This window comes from Nomascus leucogenys, chromosome 14 (genome assembly GCF_006542625.1).
Source record: "Nomascus leucogenys isolate Asia chromosome 14, Asia_NLE_v1, whole genome shotgun sequence".
Classification (NCBI taxonomy): Eukaryota; Metazoa; Chordata; class Mammalia; order Primates; family Hylobatidae; genus Nomascus; species Nomascus leucogenys.
The window spans coordinates 30,112,042-30,130,607 of NC_044394.1; the positions used below are offsets into that span (position 1 = coordinate 30,112,042).

General features: G+C 42.8%; 1 protein-coding gene across 3 annotated transcripts in view; it reads right to left on the minus strand.

Moving 5' to 3' along the window:
- SPRED2 (sprouty related EVH1 domain containing 2) overlaps nt 1-18,566 on the minus strand; it is a 122,486-nt gene that overhangs the window by 31,005 nt on the left and 72,915 nt on the right. For all 3 annotated transcript variants that reach the window (XM_012501238.2, XM_030827306.1, XM_030827305.1), the window contains one exon: nt 1,448-1,625. In XM_012501238.2, the coding sequence (XP_012356692.1) occupies nt 1,448-1,625 (178 nt within the window). The remainder of the gene's footprint in view (nt 1-1,447; nt 1,626-18,566) is intronic.

Sequence of the window (18,566 nt, forward strand, 5' to 3'; positions counted from 1 at the left end):
TTTCATTATTTGACTATTATATAGGGTATTTCCTGAACAAATACTTCTTAAAATTAGCTGTCTTCTCCCTTTAAATTTTCAGAAATGAAATCAAATGTGAAAATAACATTTCTGTTGACCCATATGTAACATTTACAAATTGTTCTCTTATCTATTTTGTAAATTTTTTAAACTATAAGAAGTGCTTGCAAAAGAAAGTTAAATTTGTACACTTAACACATAAAACCCAACAGATGCTGCTGCAAAGGGTCTCAAATGTAACACTGACATATTCTTGAGGTGTCTTTGCATTTTCTCTGTGGGATCCCGCACAATCCTGCACATTCTGAATCATCTGTTGGCTTCTGAGTATACACTCCATGATCAAATACAGATAGAAGTAGTGTTCTTCCATGTTTAGGGCCATGAATTTAAAACAGATTTTGGACATTCCATTTTCCTTCCTATCATAGATTCCTTCATAACGCAGAACTGAATGAACATTTGAGTTCCTCCATAAGACCGTATATTATGAAGTATCAATTCCCCACCCTTGGGAGGTGATGATTACTCTCCAAAGTATTTATCTATAAGCACGGATAATAATTTATAGAAGTATTGGCCAGGTGCAGTGGCTCACGCCTATAATCCCAGCACTTTGGGAGGCCGAGGTGGGTGGATCACCTGAGGTCAGGAGTTCGAGACCAACCTGGCCAATATGGTGAAACTCTGTCTCTACTAAAGATAAAAAAACTAGCTGGGTGTAGTGGCGCGCACCTGTAGTCCCAGCTACTCAGCAGGAGAATTGCTTGAACCTGGGAGGCGGAGGTTGCAGGGAGCCAACATCACGCCACTGCACTCCAGCCTGGGCAACAGAGCGAGACTCCGACTCAAAAACAAAAAAACAAACAAACAACAAAAAAATGAAGTATGATACCACTACTTCTTGTTACTTTCTTTTTCCAAGCATGTTTTATTCATTAGGGCATGAAATAAAAGCTAGATAAACATTTATTTATAAGTAGCCTAATGTCAGATGACATCTTGCCTTTGTATTTTACCTGCCACCATCCAAACCTCAATGGCATGCTCCATGAATAAACTCTACATTTTTAAAACACTGACTTCACAGCTCAGTACAATGTGATTCATAATAATAAAAGAGTACATTTTTGTTTTGAATACCTTTTTACAATGATAGACATCTTAATCAAAGACGCAAATAAAACAGCCAAATATACTTCTAAGCATCTCAGATAAAGCGTGTGGTCAAAAGAGACTTTGCTGGAAAGGACAGTCACGTTTTACAATTTGGCACCAGCTCCGGGGTTCTAACTTTTGAAGCTTTTGCAAGAGTTTGAAGTCAGAGAAAGAAAGAAAAAAATACGTTAAGGAAAGAGGACTATGATTTAACATAAAGAAAGCAGTTGTCACTAATTTAACCCATGAGTTGTATATCTGCCATTACCAGTTTGTCTTTCTGTCGTTCACCATGGATGAGAAAGCCACTTCGTCCATTGCCTTCAGGGTGCATGACCTTACAGACCCCGACGCGACTGATCCCGCCTCCTTCTTGTGGGAACCATCCCCCGCTGGAGTCATCTCTGGTCATAACCACAGCCTTGACACGCACAATATAGCTGTCACTAAAATGACAAGAAGAAGAAGAACGGGGCATGACAATGGTCTGGTAGTTGCAGGACACGTTTCAAAACGCAAGATGACCACCAGCCAGCACTTTTTTGGATTTATCGAAAGAAATCTATGCCTGGCGGCAACCTTAAAAAGTGGTCCATCTCAACTTTTAGGGAAAAAACAAAACACTTAAACTCAATATAAAAGTACATTTTTAAAAAGATACCTAAGTAATTAAAAATTACTTGTGATCGAAAGATGTATACAGGCACAATATTCTCCAGTTTCTAGGTGTAAGTACTGATAAATGAATTGATTTCTGTAATTTAGTATCTTTAGGTTGGAAAGACACACACCTATTTTGGTTTTTAGTTGTTGTTGTTTTTTTTTTTTTTGAGATGGAGTTTCGCTCTTGTTGCCTAGTTTCGCTCTCGTTGCCTAGTTTTGCTCTTGTTGCCTAGGCTGGAGTGTAATGGCGTGATGCTGGCTCACTGCAACCTCCGCCTCCCGGGTTCAAGCGATTGTCCTGATTGAGCCTCCCAAGTAGCTGGGATTATAGGCACCTGCCACCATGCCTGGCTAGTTTTTTGTATTTTTAGTAGAGATGGGGTTTCACCATGTTGGCATCCCAAAGCGCTGGGATTACAGGCGTGAGCCACCACGCCCAGACTACAAACCTATTAAGAGGGCATTATGGTTTCAAGCCTTTAAAATTAGTTGAAAACGAATGACCAAGTTTTAACATTTTATAAAGCCAAGAATCTCATTTAGCATAAAATAGGATAATCTACTTGCAAATCATAAATTCACCATGAAATCACGTATCTAGGTAGGAAAATGTTTCAATTCCAATAAGCCTTTACACATTTGTAGCTTTCTGTTTATGATTTTATTTCTTCCAGTCTAAAACCTCAATTTCACAATAAGTTCTTCTGCACATTTGCCAAAAATCCTTTTTCTCCCCCAGAGACCAACTCTAGCTTCTTTTCATTCTTCATCACTTTTGGGGGAAATTTATTTGGATTTTTGGCAAGGCCATTACATTCTCACTTGCTGTTTTCTTTCTTTGGATAGAATTCATTTTTACTCATTCAAACATATATTTGCGTGTTGTATATGCCAGGCGTTATAACAGATTCTCAGGAAACAAAGTTGCAGAGTAACAAAGAACCCCCATCATTCCCTGGGCCTCAGGGAAGATGCCCTCTCCTTGGGCACTCAGAACCTGGCCCCCACAATTGGCCAGAGACGTGGAGGCAGTCCCTGTGCCCCATAGCCCTGCTCACCTCACTCACCACTAAAGGCAAAGCCACCAGATTTTCCATGATCCCCTACGGCTCACCCTCCACTGCCACCCAACTGACCTCCGTTGGCACCCCAAACCCAAGGTCTACCATTCCCTTTACTTCCTCATCCCCTCCTCTGATCATTCCTTTCATTTTCTTTTTCATTGTGGTAAAATATGAATGGCATAAAATTTCCCATTTTAACTATTTTTAAGTATACAAGTTCAGTGGCATTAATTACACCCACATTGTTGGGCAACCATCACCCCCTTCTACCTCTAGAACTTTTCGTCATCCCAAACTGAAACTCTGTACCCATGAAAAACACTAACTCCCCCTTCTCCACTTCCCCCACCCCTCAGCCCCTGGCACCCACCATTCTACTGTCTTGTCTCTATGAATCTGATACTGTAGGTACCTCATATAAGTTCCTTTCCCTTTCCTAACCTAAATTAAAATGGCACTCTTGGCTGGGCCTCTGTGGCCCATTCTCCCAGGGCTGCTTTCTATCTCCCCACTGCACGCTGCTGGGCCTAGATGTGGGTATGGTGCTTGCCATTGCTGCAGACTATTCAGCCTCCCTCCAGTGCTTCTGAAGCTCACACCCTGACCCCCTCACAACCCTTCTTCAGTCTTCTACAGACCTCACTTCCCTTCATTCCTTGAAGACTTCAGCAACCAGGCTCACTGACTCTCCATCTCTCCACCATGATCCCTGGCCCAATTCTTGATAATTTCATTATTGACATGGAGGATCCCTCCAATTCCCTGGCCTCTCAGTTTCTGGGCCTCTTTCCTTCCAACGCCCTTGTCTTACAACCAACTTTAGCCATTCATGCCCAGGTCAACCGTGAACCTTGTCATTACCAATATCTGCACCACCTCCATAACTCAAATTGTAAGCATCCTGCTCTCCGACCACCTCGTAACTTTGCAGCTCTCTCTCTCCAGACTCCAATAATTCTTTACCCTGTTGGGGCCAACAATCTATTGTTCTGACCACTTTTGCCCTCCCCCAAACCCCATGTCCTCAACTGATTCTCTACCCCTCCCCTTGCTTGTTGCCATTGCCTGGCATGACCCCGGTGGAGTTAAATCCTACCATCTACCTACTCCGTAACCCCACCCAGGCTGCTGAACATAGTGAGAGGGAAAAACCCCACTCTACTATGCTCATAGGACTAGTTTTAAAGCCATAAACACTACTCTCAAGTGAGTCCTTAAGTGCCACCTGGCATCCTGCTACATTTCCCTGATCTGTCCCCCAAAGACAACTTCACACGGCCTCCTACCCCCTCACTCTCAGATGATGGATGAAGTTGCTTTAGTTTCCCTGAGAAAATAGACAAAATCACAGGAGACCTTTCGCCTGTGCCCACCACCATGCCTACGCTTTGTACCAGCACTCTCTCCGCCCTTCCTCCTGTAACTGTGGTTAAGCCATCCATGATCCAAGCTAGGGCCAACTTCCTCAACTTAAAAACCTTCTACATACCAACAGTGCCCAAATTCACATTTCCATCCAGGTCTTTTCTGTGAGATTCAGGCCAGTAGAACCAAGAGCCTATGTGAGGTCTCTATATAGGCGTCTGATACATATCACCATCAACATGTTTCAGGTTGAATTCTTGGTTCCTGACACCTCCTCATCTTTCTAGTTCTCTCTTCAAAATATATCCAGGATCCACTCTTTACCACGTCTACTGACACTGACCTGGTCCAGCTGCCATCACCTTCCACTGAGATTGCTGCAGTAGCCTTCTAACTGGCATCCTTGCTTCCACGTTTGCCCAACTTAACCCAGAAAATAGAAAGGTAAGTCAGATCACTCTACTCAAACAAACCCTCCACTGGTATCGCCAAGCAGAAGTCAAAATCTGGACCTTACCCTACTACTCTCCTTGCTCATTCCACTTTGGTCCCACTGGCCTCCATATTAAGCATCCTTCTACCTCAGGGCCTTTGCACTTGCCATTTCTTCTGTTCAAATCCTACTCCTCACATACCAACTGAATTCATTCTCTTAAGTCTCTGTCCAAGGTTATTTCAGAGAGGACTTCCCTGCCCACTCTATATAAAGCAGCATAGCACCCTCCACCCCTCTTAAATCTTCTCCCCCTGCTTTGGCTTTCTGTATGCTACTAAATCAATGCTTGCTCAATAAAATATCTGCTTGTCTACTAGAATATAAATTCCACAGGAGCAGAAACTTTGCCTTTTTTGTTCACTGCTATATCCCTAGAGCCTAGAATGGTGTCTTATATGTAATAGGTTGTGGAATGAATGGGGTTAAATTCACAATATAAACAGGTTTAAAAAAATTACCTATAGCAGGCTGGACGCAGTGGCTCATGCCTGTAATCCCAGCACTTTGGGAGGCTGAAGTGGGTGGATAACCTGAGGTCAGGAATTCGAGACCAGCCTGGCCAACATGGTAAAACCCCGTCTCTATTAAAAGTACAAAAAATTAGCTGGGCTTGTGTGGGTGCCTGTAATCCCAGTTACTTGGGAGGATGAGGCAGGAGAATATCTTGAACCCCAGAGGCAGAGCTGAGATCGTGCCACTGCACTCCACCCTGGGCAACAAGAGCAAAACTCCGTCTAAAAAAAAAAAAATCTATGGCTAACAGAATTCCTATAAAAACATATAGTGTTCAATACTTATTTACTTATGAACCACAATTACTAAATTGGGATCACAGTACTTTCTATTCCTAAAAATTGAAAAATCATGTAGAAGTACATATAAAAGCCATAGGACATACATGTACATATATGACTAATCCAACTATTTCAGGATTCAACATGCATATTCCCTTAGATTAAGAACCTTCTGGGCTGGGCGCAGTGACTCACGCCTGTAATCCCAGCACTTTTGGAGGCTGAGGTGGGCGGATCATGAGGTCAAGAGATTGAGACCATTCTGGTCAACATGGTGAAACCCTGTCTCTACTAAAAGTACAAAAATTAGCTGGGCGTGGCAGTGCTTTCGCCTGTAATCCCAGCTACTCGGGAGGCTGAGGCAGGAGAATTGCTTGAACCCAGGAGGTGGAGGTTGCAGTGAGCAGAGATTGCAGTGAGCAGAGATCAGGCTGGCGACAGAGCAAGACTCCATCTCAAAAAAAAAAAAAAAAAAAAAAAAAAGAATCTTCTGTAACATTTATTTAGATTAACTGCATACAACTTTGGAGAATATCCTTTCCCCCACTCCAACCCCATTTATTTAAAAACAAACAAACAAACAAACAAACAAAAAAAAACCTAAGGGTCCTATGACTTTTAATTCTCCAGTGTGCAACACAGCTTTCTCAAATCTTCTATGAGTATACTATGGGTTCATCTCAACAGGAGATGGCTAAGGTGAAGAATTGAAACTCTGTGCACCTCTTGTTAAAACATGCTTTTAGGCCGGGCGCGGTGGCTCACGCTTGTAATCCCAGCACTTTGGGAGGCCGAGGCGGGCGGATCACGAGGTCAGGAGATCGAGACCACGGTGAAACCCCGTCTCTACTAAAAATACAAAAAATTAGCAGGGCGTGGTGATGGGCGCCTGTAGTCCCAGCTACTCGGAGAGGCTGAGGCAGGAGAATGGCGTGAACCCGGGAGGCGGAGCTTGCAGTGAGCCGAGATTGCGCCACTGCACCCCAGCCTGGGCGACAGAGCGAGACTCCGTCTCAAAAAAAAAACAACAAAAAAACCAAAAAAACACCATGCTTTTACTTTTTTTGTGTTGCAGCTGTGTGCTGTTCTGTTTCTTTGAGGGGATTAAGTAAACATGAAAAAGCGAAGTTTGCATTACTTATGTTAGTGCCATAAACTTATTTCCAAAAAGTACCCATTTATTAGAGAATTTAAAAATACCATACCCTTCTGTGTCCAGACTACAAGGCTGTTAACTCTGGCCTTTGCTTGCATTCTGAGGCCTCCTCCTTCCTGCCTCAATGCCTCCTATCAAGTGCCTTCTCCAGGGTATAGACTTCTCTGTGATGGGATTGGGGGAAGGGGAGGCTCAGGGGCAGAAGCCCCCTTTGTCTCCTCCGGCAACAGCCCCGACAGCCAGCATTAACTGAGGCATCTGGCTATTTAAAACAAGGCAGGGGGATAAAGTGTTGGACTAAAAGCTGCAAAGGATGTCTGGATAATCCAGCTGCATGGCTGCATGCCAACTGCTTCCTATCCATGGTGTATTTACGTTAACTCAGGCACTTCACCCCACCCAGCACAGAAATGACAATGAACTCCACTACCAAAAAGGTATAAAGGAGGAAAACTCTCTTCCCACCTTCCCTCCCCCTCTTTCTGGAAAGAATTAAACAACATCTGTTTAAAACAGATGTAAGGTTTGTTAGTGGGGGGGGATGGGGCAGGAAGGGCAAGGGCAGATTAGTTTTAAAAATTTGCACAAGGAAACTGCTGCTGGTATGCCTTAGAAAAAAATGTCAAAACATGCTATCTTTGTCAAAAATAACATTTTAAAAGAATGCTTCTGAAATTAACAACTGCTGTAATGGTGTGGATCTAGTGAAGCTCCAGCCAAGGGTCCAAACCCCAACTGAATGGAGCCTGAGCGTCTGAACTTGAGCTGAACAGCCCCAACGTTATTACAAATGGTGTTGGACGACCAGCCCTCAATACCATATTCTTTAGGTGTGTTATGAGCAAAATCGGCTGGACTGAGGATCTTCCATTTAAACGTGGTTTCTTTAAGGAAAAAGCTTTGTGTTCCCAACATGTGGACTTTTTGTAAAAACAGGGCTTCCTGTCCCGGGATCACTCAATATGCAAAAGAGGCAGGTGACATTGTAAGGCAGGATAGGAAGGCAGAGAAAAAAACGCTTTCAAAACTGGATTAGCATCTCTACAGAAAAGTTTTAGACCTCAGCCTTTATCTTCTAAGTGTTCTCCAGTTTCAAAGCAGGCCCTGTCTGGGCCACGTTACAGACTTTACGTAAACCAAGGAACTGTAGGCGAGGCAGCACTGGGTCTCACAGAGAATGTGTGCTCCAGGGCCAGGCAGCCCCGAAGTCCCCAGCCCTCTCAGGAGCTGAAGAAACCTCTTTTTGAGCTTCAGTTTCCTCCTTTGCAAAATGAATAGGGGATCTACCCTGCTGGCTGAAAGTAGTGTTACAGGTAGTGTCAGATCCAGAAGTTTGGTAAGTTGTAACCATCATCATTTTTGCTGAAAGCCTACCTCAATGACAAAAACAGGTCCTTGAAACACCAGCTTCCCTGGCCACTGAGGAGTGGGTTTCGACTGCCTGCCCTTTCCAGCTATCAGAGAGTGGAGGGGCAGGGAAGCTGTCAGGCTCTTGACAGTAGGAGGAAATTTGACATGGACCTCCAGCAATTGTCAAGAGAAGTTAGGTTTATAAAGACCAGGTTTAGTTGTCCACTGCAGGCATACCTGTAGAGGAAAATAATGCCGTCTGCCATCTGTGAGCTGGCCCTCTGCTCCTGCCCCTCCCCATCGGTTTCTTTCAGGGATGGAGACTGGGACTTTTACCTTCCCCATAAATACTTCCCATAGCCAGCCCTTATCTGATTACACGGCTCCTTTATCTCTCCATTATGCTCAACATTAGATTCACTTCCTCCCAGCCTCTTCTCCACTTCACCAGACCTTGAGAGGGATTAGCCAAGATCCCAGCCTCTCCAGTCCAACTCCCAGACGCCAGCTGAGCCAAATATAACACCAACTTCTTGCAGGGAGCCAGGCACACTCACTTTATTTTAATCACATCCCCCGCCCCCAGTCTTCCTCGTGCTTATAGATTTATAAAGGCTCTTTGATTTCATCGAATTATATGTTTAAAATATTATATATGTGTGTATGAAGTATATGTGAATATAAAATACATATGACTAGCGATCTTTTTAAAAAGAATCAACAAAATGCTTCAGTAGAATCAAATGTGTTGAGAAGCTGATGGTACTGGTCATACTTTCTATTTGTTAAGTCGGGTGGTGGTTTTGTGGGTGTTCGTCTTAACTATCAACTACTCAAGAATTTTTTAAAAGCGGATTGCCCTGGTTTTGGAAGTTTATATATTCTGAACTTTATGGGCAAGGAAAGTTAACATAACGTAATTTTATGAATGGTGGTAACATGATTTTCTGCTCTGTACAAGCCCCTGAAGGTAGAACACTTGCTCTACACACTATAATGTCCCAGAAAATTAGGTCTTTGTGTTAACCACCAAAATATGTACTGTTTGTGTGGTTAGCTTAGGCCATTATAGAAAACACAGTGTTAACCAAAGCTCATTAATGCCCACAGTAGAAAGACTCGATCGCAAAGATGCCAGATCTGGCAGTAGCTAATTCTGGCAAAGGCCATCAGCTCTTCTCTCAAACATGGATGAGCAGGCACTGTGAGGCAGAGAAGAGATTTTCTGATCATTAAACGTTTGTTTCATAAAGAGAACCAGTTTGTATGATGTAAGAATTAGGGAAGGTGAAAAGTGGGCTAAGATCACTTAACAAAAGGCTTCTCCACAGTTACTTAACATCAGTGAAATCAGCCAACAAACACACTCAATGGAGAGTACCTTTGAAACTGCCCTACTCCAGTATCTGCTAGTAAAAGAACCCATGTACTTAAACAGGGACTAACACTTTCCTGTGAGCTCACAGTGCCAGGGCACTATGCTCTGACTATGTTTATCAAGAGGAGAAAACAGGCTCTTCCGTCCAGCCTTCACTGGGTCCCTGCTTTTCTGAGGTGCTGTAGCTAATCTTGCTCATGCAGAGTAACCCCTACCCTTAGAGGACTACAACATAGCTTTGGTTTTTTTTTTTTTTTTTTTTTTTTTTTTTTTCCCGAGACGGAGTCTCGCTCTGTCACCCAGGCTGGAGTGCAGTGGCGCAATCTTGGCTCACTGCAAGCTCCGCCTCCCGGGTTCACGCCATTCTCCTGCCTCAGCCTCTGCGAGTAGCTGGGACTACAGGTGCCCGCCACCACGCCCGGCTAATTTTTTGTATTTTTAGTAGAGACGGGGTTTCACCGTGGTCTCGATCTCCTGACCTCGTGATCTGCCCGCCTCGGCCTCCCAAAGTGCTGGGATTACAAGCGTGAGCCACCGCGCCCAGCCACATAGCTTTGGTTTTTTGTTGTTTCGTTTTTGAGACGGAGTTTCACCCTTGTCGTCCAGGGTGGAGTGCAGTGGCGCGATCTTAGCTCACTGCAACCTCTGCCTCCCAGATTTGAGTGATTCTCCTGCCTCAGCCTCTGGAGTAGCTGGGATTACAGGCGTGCTCCACCACACCCAGCTAATTTTTGTAGTTTTAGTTGAGACGGGGTTTTAGCATGTTGACCAGGCTGGTCTCAAACTCCTGGCCTCAAATGATCCACCTGCCTCAGCATCCCAAAGTGCTGGGATTACAGGCGTGAGCCACCAGGCCCAGCCAGCTTTGATTTTTAAAAATATGTTATCTTCATTATCAATTTATGTATTTTTTAAATGGTATGGAATGAGTTTTAGGAATGGAACCCTTATACAAAACATGGTCCCTAAACGGTGTGTGTAGGAGGTGGTGGTGGTAGTCTTTGCTTTACAATGACTGGGGATATAACCTTTATCCAGGAACCAATTAGGCTAAAAGCCAGGGGTCCTGCTTATGTGCAGGAGCCTCGGAGAGGGTATAAATAGGTTTTCCTTCACTCTGTTGGGCTCAGAATCTATGAGTAAAGCCAGTAAGTACTGCTGTCCTGCAAGGTCACTAGCGCCCTCTGTGTCCAAGTTCTACCCTCTCCCAAAGAGGGAGGTAAGGGGCATGTCCCCCCTCATGCCTTGGATAAGCTGAGCATCTTTGTTGTTCATGCTACCTAGCTACACTGAAGCATATAAATAAACCTCTCACCCACACACTATTTTCCAGTGCACATATTAAAAGAGGCCATTTCCTCCATTATCATGGAAGACACTGGTCAGCATATAAATGATTATTGAACTTAATAATTTATCAATCATTCTTCAGAACCAGTATTAACAAGTCAAAGTTTGCTAGACTTGGACCTCTAGTATTTTAGTTTTCCTATTGAAATTTTAATACAGAAATACTCCTTTAAAAATAAGCTGTATATCTCTATTTTTATAAGTGAGCAATTTTGGTTCAAAATATATGCCCATACCTTGTTTAACATACAGTGCTGATTTAGCATTCTATGTGCCTCTATACTTTCCTTTAAACCTCAGCTTAAAGGAAAATATTATAGATTTAATATTTAGATAATATAGATTTAACTTATCACTGATGTTAAATCCTAATTTAAATATAAATATTTCCCCATCTCTGAGTGCTACCTTACACCTCCAGGTCACCAGAGCCAGAGCAGCATGTATACTGCACATTCTGGCACATTATCTTGCACCTGCCTTGCAGACATCCTTGGGAGTGGAATGGATGCTCTGCCCAGCTGTCCCTAGTCAAGGGTACAAGGCAGTGTGCCATGCACCAGTCTGGCCTCCTTTCTTTCCTGCTGTGTCCTGTGACCCACAAGGGCCAAAAAAAAGGGAAATGAAGCAAAGACACAAAGGAACAAAGATCAGGGCTGGAAGTTAAACACATAAGCTTTACAGAGGCTTAGGTGCCTTTGAGGAAGTAGTTGGGAAAATACCCGCAGGCAATTAGGGATCCTCTGATATCCCCCGAGCCTGGGAGCCCTGAGTGACAGTTCTGGTAAGCTTGAAAAACCTACTGTGGCAGATGGAAGTTGGAGCTTCTAGTGCCCCCATCATCTTCTCAGAGAAAGCTGCAATTTTAGGGGCAAATCTACATGGACTGTAAATAGAAGGTGGTGATACCCATGGCATTAGCAATGCCCAGGCACACTGGAAGTTACCTCATAAAATGCTGGTTTTCTGGTTTCCATTTCAGCAAGGTTGACAAAGTTACATTAGACTCACTCCATTGTACTGTGTTTAAATGCAATTTTAAATTTCACCTCTAAGTGTTTATCTCCTGTAGCTTGAACACGTATAAATCCTGCACAGGAAAAGAGTGATTTGGCTGGATTCTATCTACAGTGCTCTCATGAAAAAAAAAAAAAAATCTTAATAAAAACTTTTTGATTTTATCAATACTATCAAAAATGTCTTAAGGATACCACTATATTTGTTGTTTTTTTTTTTTAAATCTTTCCAGCATTTTAATTCAGTATTCAAATTTATAAACCACAAGAATACTAAATATATACAAGATGACTGACCACGTGTAATGGGACACAATAAAGATAAAGGTTAAGGTTGTTCAACCTAAAACCCTAACATGGGGCAGTTTTAAACATGGGCAACGAAGTGTTTGCTGAAGTAAATCTTAGCTTTGGCACACAGGCAGCCAATTTTAGAAGTAATGTCTAAGAAAGATTTTTAAAAAATGGCTCCTGGGCAATTTTCTCTTGTCAATATGGTCTTCTTGTGCAAGTACCTCTTGAGGTGAGTAATGCACCTGGCCCAGGAGAAGGAAAGCCCAACAGAGGGCTGAGGTCAGGCCTGGGGAGACTGGCAGGACAGGCATGGTAGTTTAGTAATTAGATTATAATCAGCGAAGAATGGAACAACTTTTTCTTGAAGTTTGAAAACTCTTTGCTCTAATCCTTACTAATAGCAGAAATCCTAATTTTCTCATCCTGGGGGACCAGGGAACTGGAGACTCCTGGGCATATGCCTCTTAAATCCTTGGTGGGTTTCCTAGTCAACCAGTTAGGGGCCTCTGTATCAGTCACATATCTGTGCACCAGATAAATCACCTTAAAGAAGGCTCTACAATTAATTTAGGAAATTATGGGAAGATTTTACTGTGAAAGATTGTTGACATTCAAGGCATGGGTTGGAGGTAGTTCTGAGTTTTTTCCAAAAACCACGAAAACATGAATGGCTCTGACATGAGTAAACTACTTTAAAAAATAAAATTTACGGCCAGGTGTGGTGGCTCACGTTTGTAATCCTAGCACTTTGAGGGGATGAGGCAGGTGGATCACCCGAGGTCAGGAGTTTGAGACTAGCCTGGCCAACATGGAGAAAGCTCGTCTCCATCAAAAACACAAAAAAGTAGCTGGGTATGGTGGCGGACACCTGTAAACCCAGCTACTCAGGAGGCTGAGGCAGAAGAATCGCTTGAACCTACGGGGCAGAGGTTGCAGTGAGCCGAGATCACGCCACTTCACTGCAGCCTGGGCAAATGAGTGAAACTCTGTTTCAAAAAAAAAAAAAAAAAAAAAAAAAAAAAAAGTACTTCACTCCAACCAAAAAAGAATGAATGAAATGGTCTGTCCTAAAGGTCTGAATTTCAGGGTGATTACATGGCATGAAGTGGGGCTGAGGGAGTACTGGGAGGTGAGAGGCCAAAGTCTGAATCTAGGTTTATGATTTTGCTTTTACTGTCTGTCTGCTTTACTGAGCCTGAACTTCTGGAGTTCATAATTAATCAAGATCAAAAGATTACCATCTTAAAGCAAACAAAATAACCCACCCCTGAAGAATCATTTCTTCTACTTTTTATTCCAGAAGCAGTAATTTTCTGACTTTCCCTCTGTTTTACACACCCTTCCAAAAATGGTATTGGTGATATTTGTGATCCACATTTAAACCCCAAAGGCCAGCTAATGGAAATGTCAGATTACTAAACAAAATTAACTCTCACCACATTAAAGTGTACATGTAATAGAAAAATTGGTACTTCAAAAAACAAACAGCAAAGGAGAGTTGTTTAAAGTTAATAATCTCCAATTTAGGGCTTTAAATTGCAGCCCTTGAACTCCTATGCCTGACTTTCTCAGAATACTTTTGCTTTCTTTCACATTATTGGAGAAAACAAAGGAAGGGAGTACTTAATAACCCACCCATTGAAATGTCTAGGAGGAAATGCCATGATATTTGCAACCTACTTTGAAATGCATTTAAAAAAACATAGAATCATGGATGGAGATAGATGGATAGAGATGTGTATGATAAAACAACAACAGCAAAATGCTAATGCAGACTTGAGATGGTAGGCATATGGATGTTGAGCATACACTTATTTCAACTTTTCTGAACACTTGAAAATCATAAATGCCAGGAGAGTGAGAGAATTTGTAGTGTTATGGTTGATTTCTAAATGGAAATCAACACTAAATCTGTAAGATGCTGATAATGGTACTAAACAGAATCTGACTACTTTTCTTTCTGCTATTTGGAATGCAGTTCCCTCTTCTTTTTTTTTTTTTTTTTTTTTTTTTTTTGTATCTGCTATCTACTACCTGCCCTCCACCCCAAAGAAAACCTAATAAGAAGGTCACGAAATGACTTTACCAAACTGTTAATGCCAAATTCTAAACCTACAAAATCCTTTACAAGCCAGCTCTTAATAAGACCTGTTCTCTGGCCGGGCGCAGTGGCTCACGCCTGTTATCCCAGCACTTTGGGAGGTCGAGGCGGGCAGATCACCTGAGGTCAGGAGTTCCAGACCAACCTGGCCAACATGGTGAAACCCCGTCTCTACTAAAAAAATACAAAAATTAGCTGGGTGTGATGGCAGGCACCTGTAATTCCAGCTACTCGGGAGGCTGAAGCAGGAGAATTGCTTGAACCCGAGAGGTGGAGTTAGAAGTGAGCTAAGATCACGCTACTGCACTCCAGCCTGGGCCACAGAATGAGTCTCTGTCTCAAAAAACAAAACAAAACAAAACAAAAAACCTGTTCTCAAACGAAAGAAGGTGATAATTTAACCCACAGAGGAGGGAGGAAAATCAGCAGATCATGCTAGCAATAAGCTGACAGGATATTTAAGAGCCTGTTTATATTCCCACAGGTCCACTGGAAATGGATGCCCTCTCAGACGGCAAGAATTACTAATGCATTTAGTTCCTTTTTTTCTAGGATTCTGCCACCTCCCTCATTAGAGATGGAAAGCTAAACACACAGATAAACAAACAACACACAGTCAAGGCACCTGTTCTCCCTGAAGCATGCTGGACGGCTTCACTTCCCTCCTGGAGAGTGGAATAGAGGTCGGCCCGAAGGCAGAGTTCAGGTCTTCACATTAGTTCCACCTCTTAAGCTATTAATACAAAGAACTGTGGAAACCATCTATGCTAGACTCCTCTCTCACGTGGAAAAATTAAAATCCAGACTGCAGAAGGGACTTGTTCAAGGTCACTGACATTAGGGACAGATAAAGGACTAAGATCAGTCTCTGTGACAACCCCCTGATGACACTTTTGAAAGGAGCTCGTGTGGTGGCAGAAGTGCCCATATTCGAGTTAGGTGCTCTGGAGGATAAGTTATTCCTTATCTTGGTCCCTTGAAATTTACTGGTTAGGCAACTGATTGTGAAAGAAATTCTAAGGAGAAATGAAGAGGTAACACTGGCAACACAGCTACATGAAAAAATCACAGAGCTAGAGGGTGTTCCTACTCATCCTGCTAAAGTTTCACACCAACAGAGGTAATTCCTTTTTGGATCTGTTGTAATGAGTGCCATAAGTCAGGACAGGTGACCTAACCTGACCTAACCTCCATTACACATCTTCTCACAACTGGGTGAGGCACCCCAAACTCTATTACTGAGCTTCAGTTTCCTTATGTGTAAAATGAGGGGTAGAGACCACAAATGACTTCTGAGACTCTTTCAACTTTGGTCCCTTTTCACACTTTGAGTTTTAAAAAAACGGTCTTAAAGTCCTTTAGTTGTGGCAGAGGGCTTAGCAAACTTAAGCCACTAAAATATCCTACAAAAGCAGATCAGAAAACTTTCAGCAGTAAAATGCAACTGAGAGTATATTTTGAGTAGAGAAAAAACTTGAAACCACAAAGACCTGAAACCATGACAGACTAACAGATATGTTCTCAGTGCCAGTGTTATGACACAATTATGAAGTTTCCAGGAGCGAAACTGGTTTATTCAAGTATTTTGAAAAAGCAAGAAAATGATGAAAATTGAGTTTTAATAAGTTTAATAAGATCCTCTGGGGGAAAATAAAAGGTACAACCTGGTCATCTAGCTGGGTTTACGCATCCACAAATGTGAGATTCTCTTTAGCCACATGGAAGAAAAACCCCAAGACATATTTATGGAACAAATGCAGGCCAAGAAGAGAAGAGAGATCTGCCCTATTTCTCCCAAACAGTTGATTCTATCTGCCTTATCAGTTGACTCAACATGAACTCCCCAGCCCCAATCTTTACTATATTCAGAGTGAAAAGGAGAAAATGTTAGGAAAAGGTAACAAAGCAATTGTTTAGCTTAAAAATAGGGAAAGACATTTCTTATAGACCTCTGCTAAAGCAGCTCAGTGCACATCAAGTTGCAACTTAGGTTTAAGTTGCTTCAATGTGACAAATAATTTCTGGTCCAAAAGTAAGTCAGTTGTTTGAAATTGGAATGTATCTTCCCTACAGAAAAAACATAAAATGGTGGGCAACTGGGTTCCCAATCCAGCCCATGAAAGCCTATCAACGTGGAAAAATATTCCCAAATGTTTCAACTGTTTACTGACAGTCTCCTTGACAAGAAGTCTCTTTCCCCACTGCCAGCGGGAAAGGCCAGTTCCTCTCAGCTCTTGCTGGGTTTTGGCCAAGGACTTTCCTATCTGGGGGTGGGGTGAGGGAGAAAAGGTAAGGAGGAGGAATTCTTCTTAAACTTTTGATTTAGGCTTCATTTTGGGGATCCTCAGAATGTGGCACCACTGAATCTTGAATGGCTCTAAAAGGATCCGTACTGATGTTATTTTACAAATCCCAACTTAAGTGTTACTGGGGAAATTCTTTCCTTTTAGGGTCACAATGACTGTTGGTGAGCAATTAAGGCAAGTGTCAGGCTCATAGGATATAATCATGATGCAGTGGATTCTTGACTAGTTGACTACACGGAGGGACAGGATTTGTCCTACAAGCGCAATTCCTTCCGAGTTATAACAGAGCCATCCACTCAGTACACATATTTCCCATGTTACTTTCCTGATATAAAAGAACTAGGCAGCAAGGATAATGTAAAGGCCAACTAGCTACCAAGCTTCCTCACAGTTTTAACACGTTAGTCTTAAAATATTTTTTCATTTATAAGGGAGTAGTGTAGTTTGAAGTACTTGATTCAGAAAGAACCTCCAGGAAATACTAGAGCTATCTCCACCTCCCAAAGTCAACTAGCTTGTGGAGGCACTAGAAGGCATTTTATTTCAAGACTCATGATTCTCACAGATAACTGAAATCCCGTGTGGCTAAGCTGCTGAAGTTGGGCTTTCCTGGCCATCACCAACATGTTTGCAGCAGGGAGCCCAACCAAGCTTTAAGTCATGCAGTCTGTGGTGGTTAAAGACCAGTGCCGGCTGGGCGCAGTGACTCACGCTTGTAATCCCAGCACTGTGGGAGGCTGATGCGGGTGGATCATGAGGTCAGGAGATCCAGACCATCCTGGCTAACACGGTGAAGCCCCATCTCTACCAAAAATGCAGAAAATTGGGCCGGGTGCGGTGGCTCATGCCTGTAATCCCAGCACTTTGGGAGGCCGAGGCGGGTGGATCACCTGAGGTTAGGAGTTTGAGACCAGCCTGGCAAACATGGTGAAACCCCGTCTCTACTAAAAATACAAAAATCAGCCTGGTGTGGTGCTGTGTGCCTGTAGTTCCAGCTACTTGGGAGCCTGGGGCAGGAGAATCGCTAGAACCCCGGAGGCGGAGGTTGCAGTGAGCCGAGGTCACGTCACTGCACTCCAGCCTGGGCGACAGAGCGAGACTCCGTCTCAGAAAAAACAACAACAAAAAACAAAGACCACTGCCCAAGACAGTACAACCAAGTGGCTACTGCTAACTTCTTCCACCAGAGAGCTTTACTGACAGGTGGAAGGGCCCTCGACTTAATGTCGGTCAAAAGGAACAACTCTTGGCTCATTTCACTCACTGGTGTGCTTCAGCCACTTCCCAGGACTTACTTCACACAGTTTCATTCTCTAGGAAAGTCACAGTCACTGAAAGCATCCTGGATATGCCATCCCCTGAAAACTGCTGCACACCCAGCAGTGAGTTGCTGGTATATACGGAAGCTCTTGTGTTAACTTTTTCTTGTGTGTTTACATATAGGGAATTGACCTTAACACTTGTGGTCCATACATACAATGGAATTATTCAGCCTTAACAAAGAAGGAAACATTGTCATATGCTATAACATGGATGAATCTTGAGGATATTGTGCTAAGTGAAACGTCAGTCACAAAAAGAAATACTGCATGATTTGTTCCGCTTACACCAGCTATCTAAATGTGACTAGTCAAAGTCCTGGAAACAGAAAGGAGGACAGTGGTTGCCAGAGGTGGGGGGCTGGGGAGGGGAGTGAGTTGTTTAATTGGGAAAGAGTTTCAGTTTTGGATGATGAAAATGTTCTACAGATCTGTTACACAAACTTGGATATAGTTAACACTGCTGTACTGTACACTTAAAAATGGCTAAGATGATATATGCTATGTTTTGTGTTTTTTACCACAATAAAAAAAGATAATCTGTGAAACAAAGAGAGGCTACTTGAAATAGGTAAAGAACCCCAAATTTAGAAATGTTGGGTTTAGCTTAGGAACATTTCTGCAGTCCTTAAGAAGTAAACATTCACTTTGGGAGGCCAAGGCAGGAGGACTGCTTAAGTCCAGGAGTTTGAGACCAGCCTGTGCAACAATGTGAGACCTCATCTCTATTTTTAT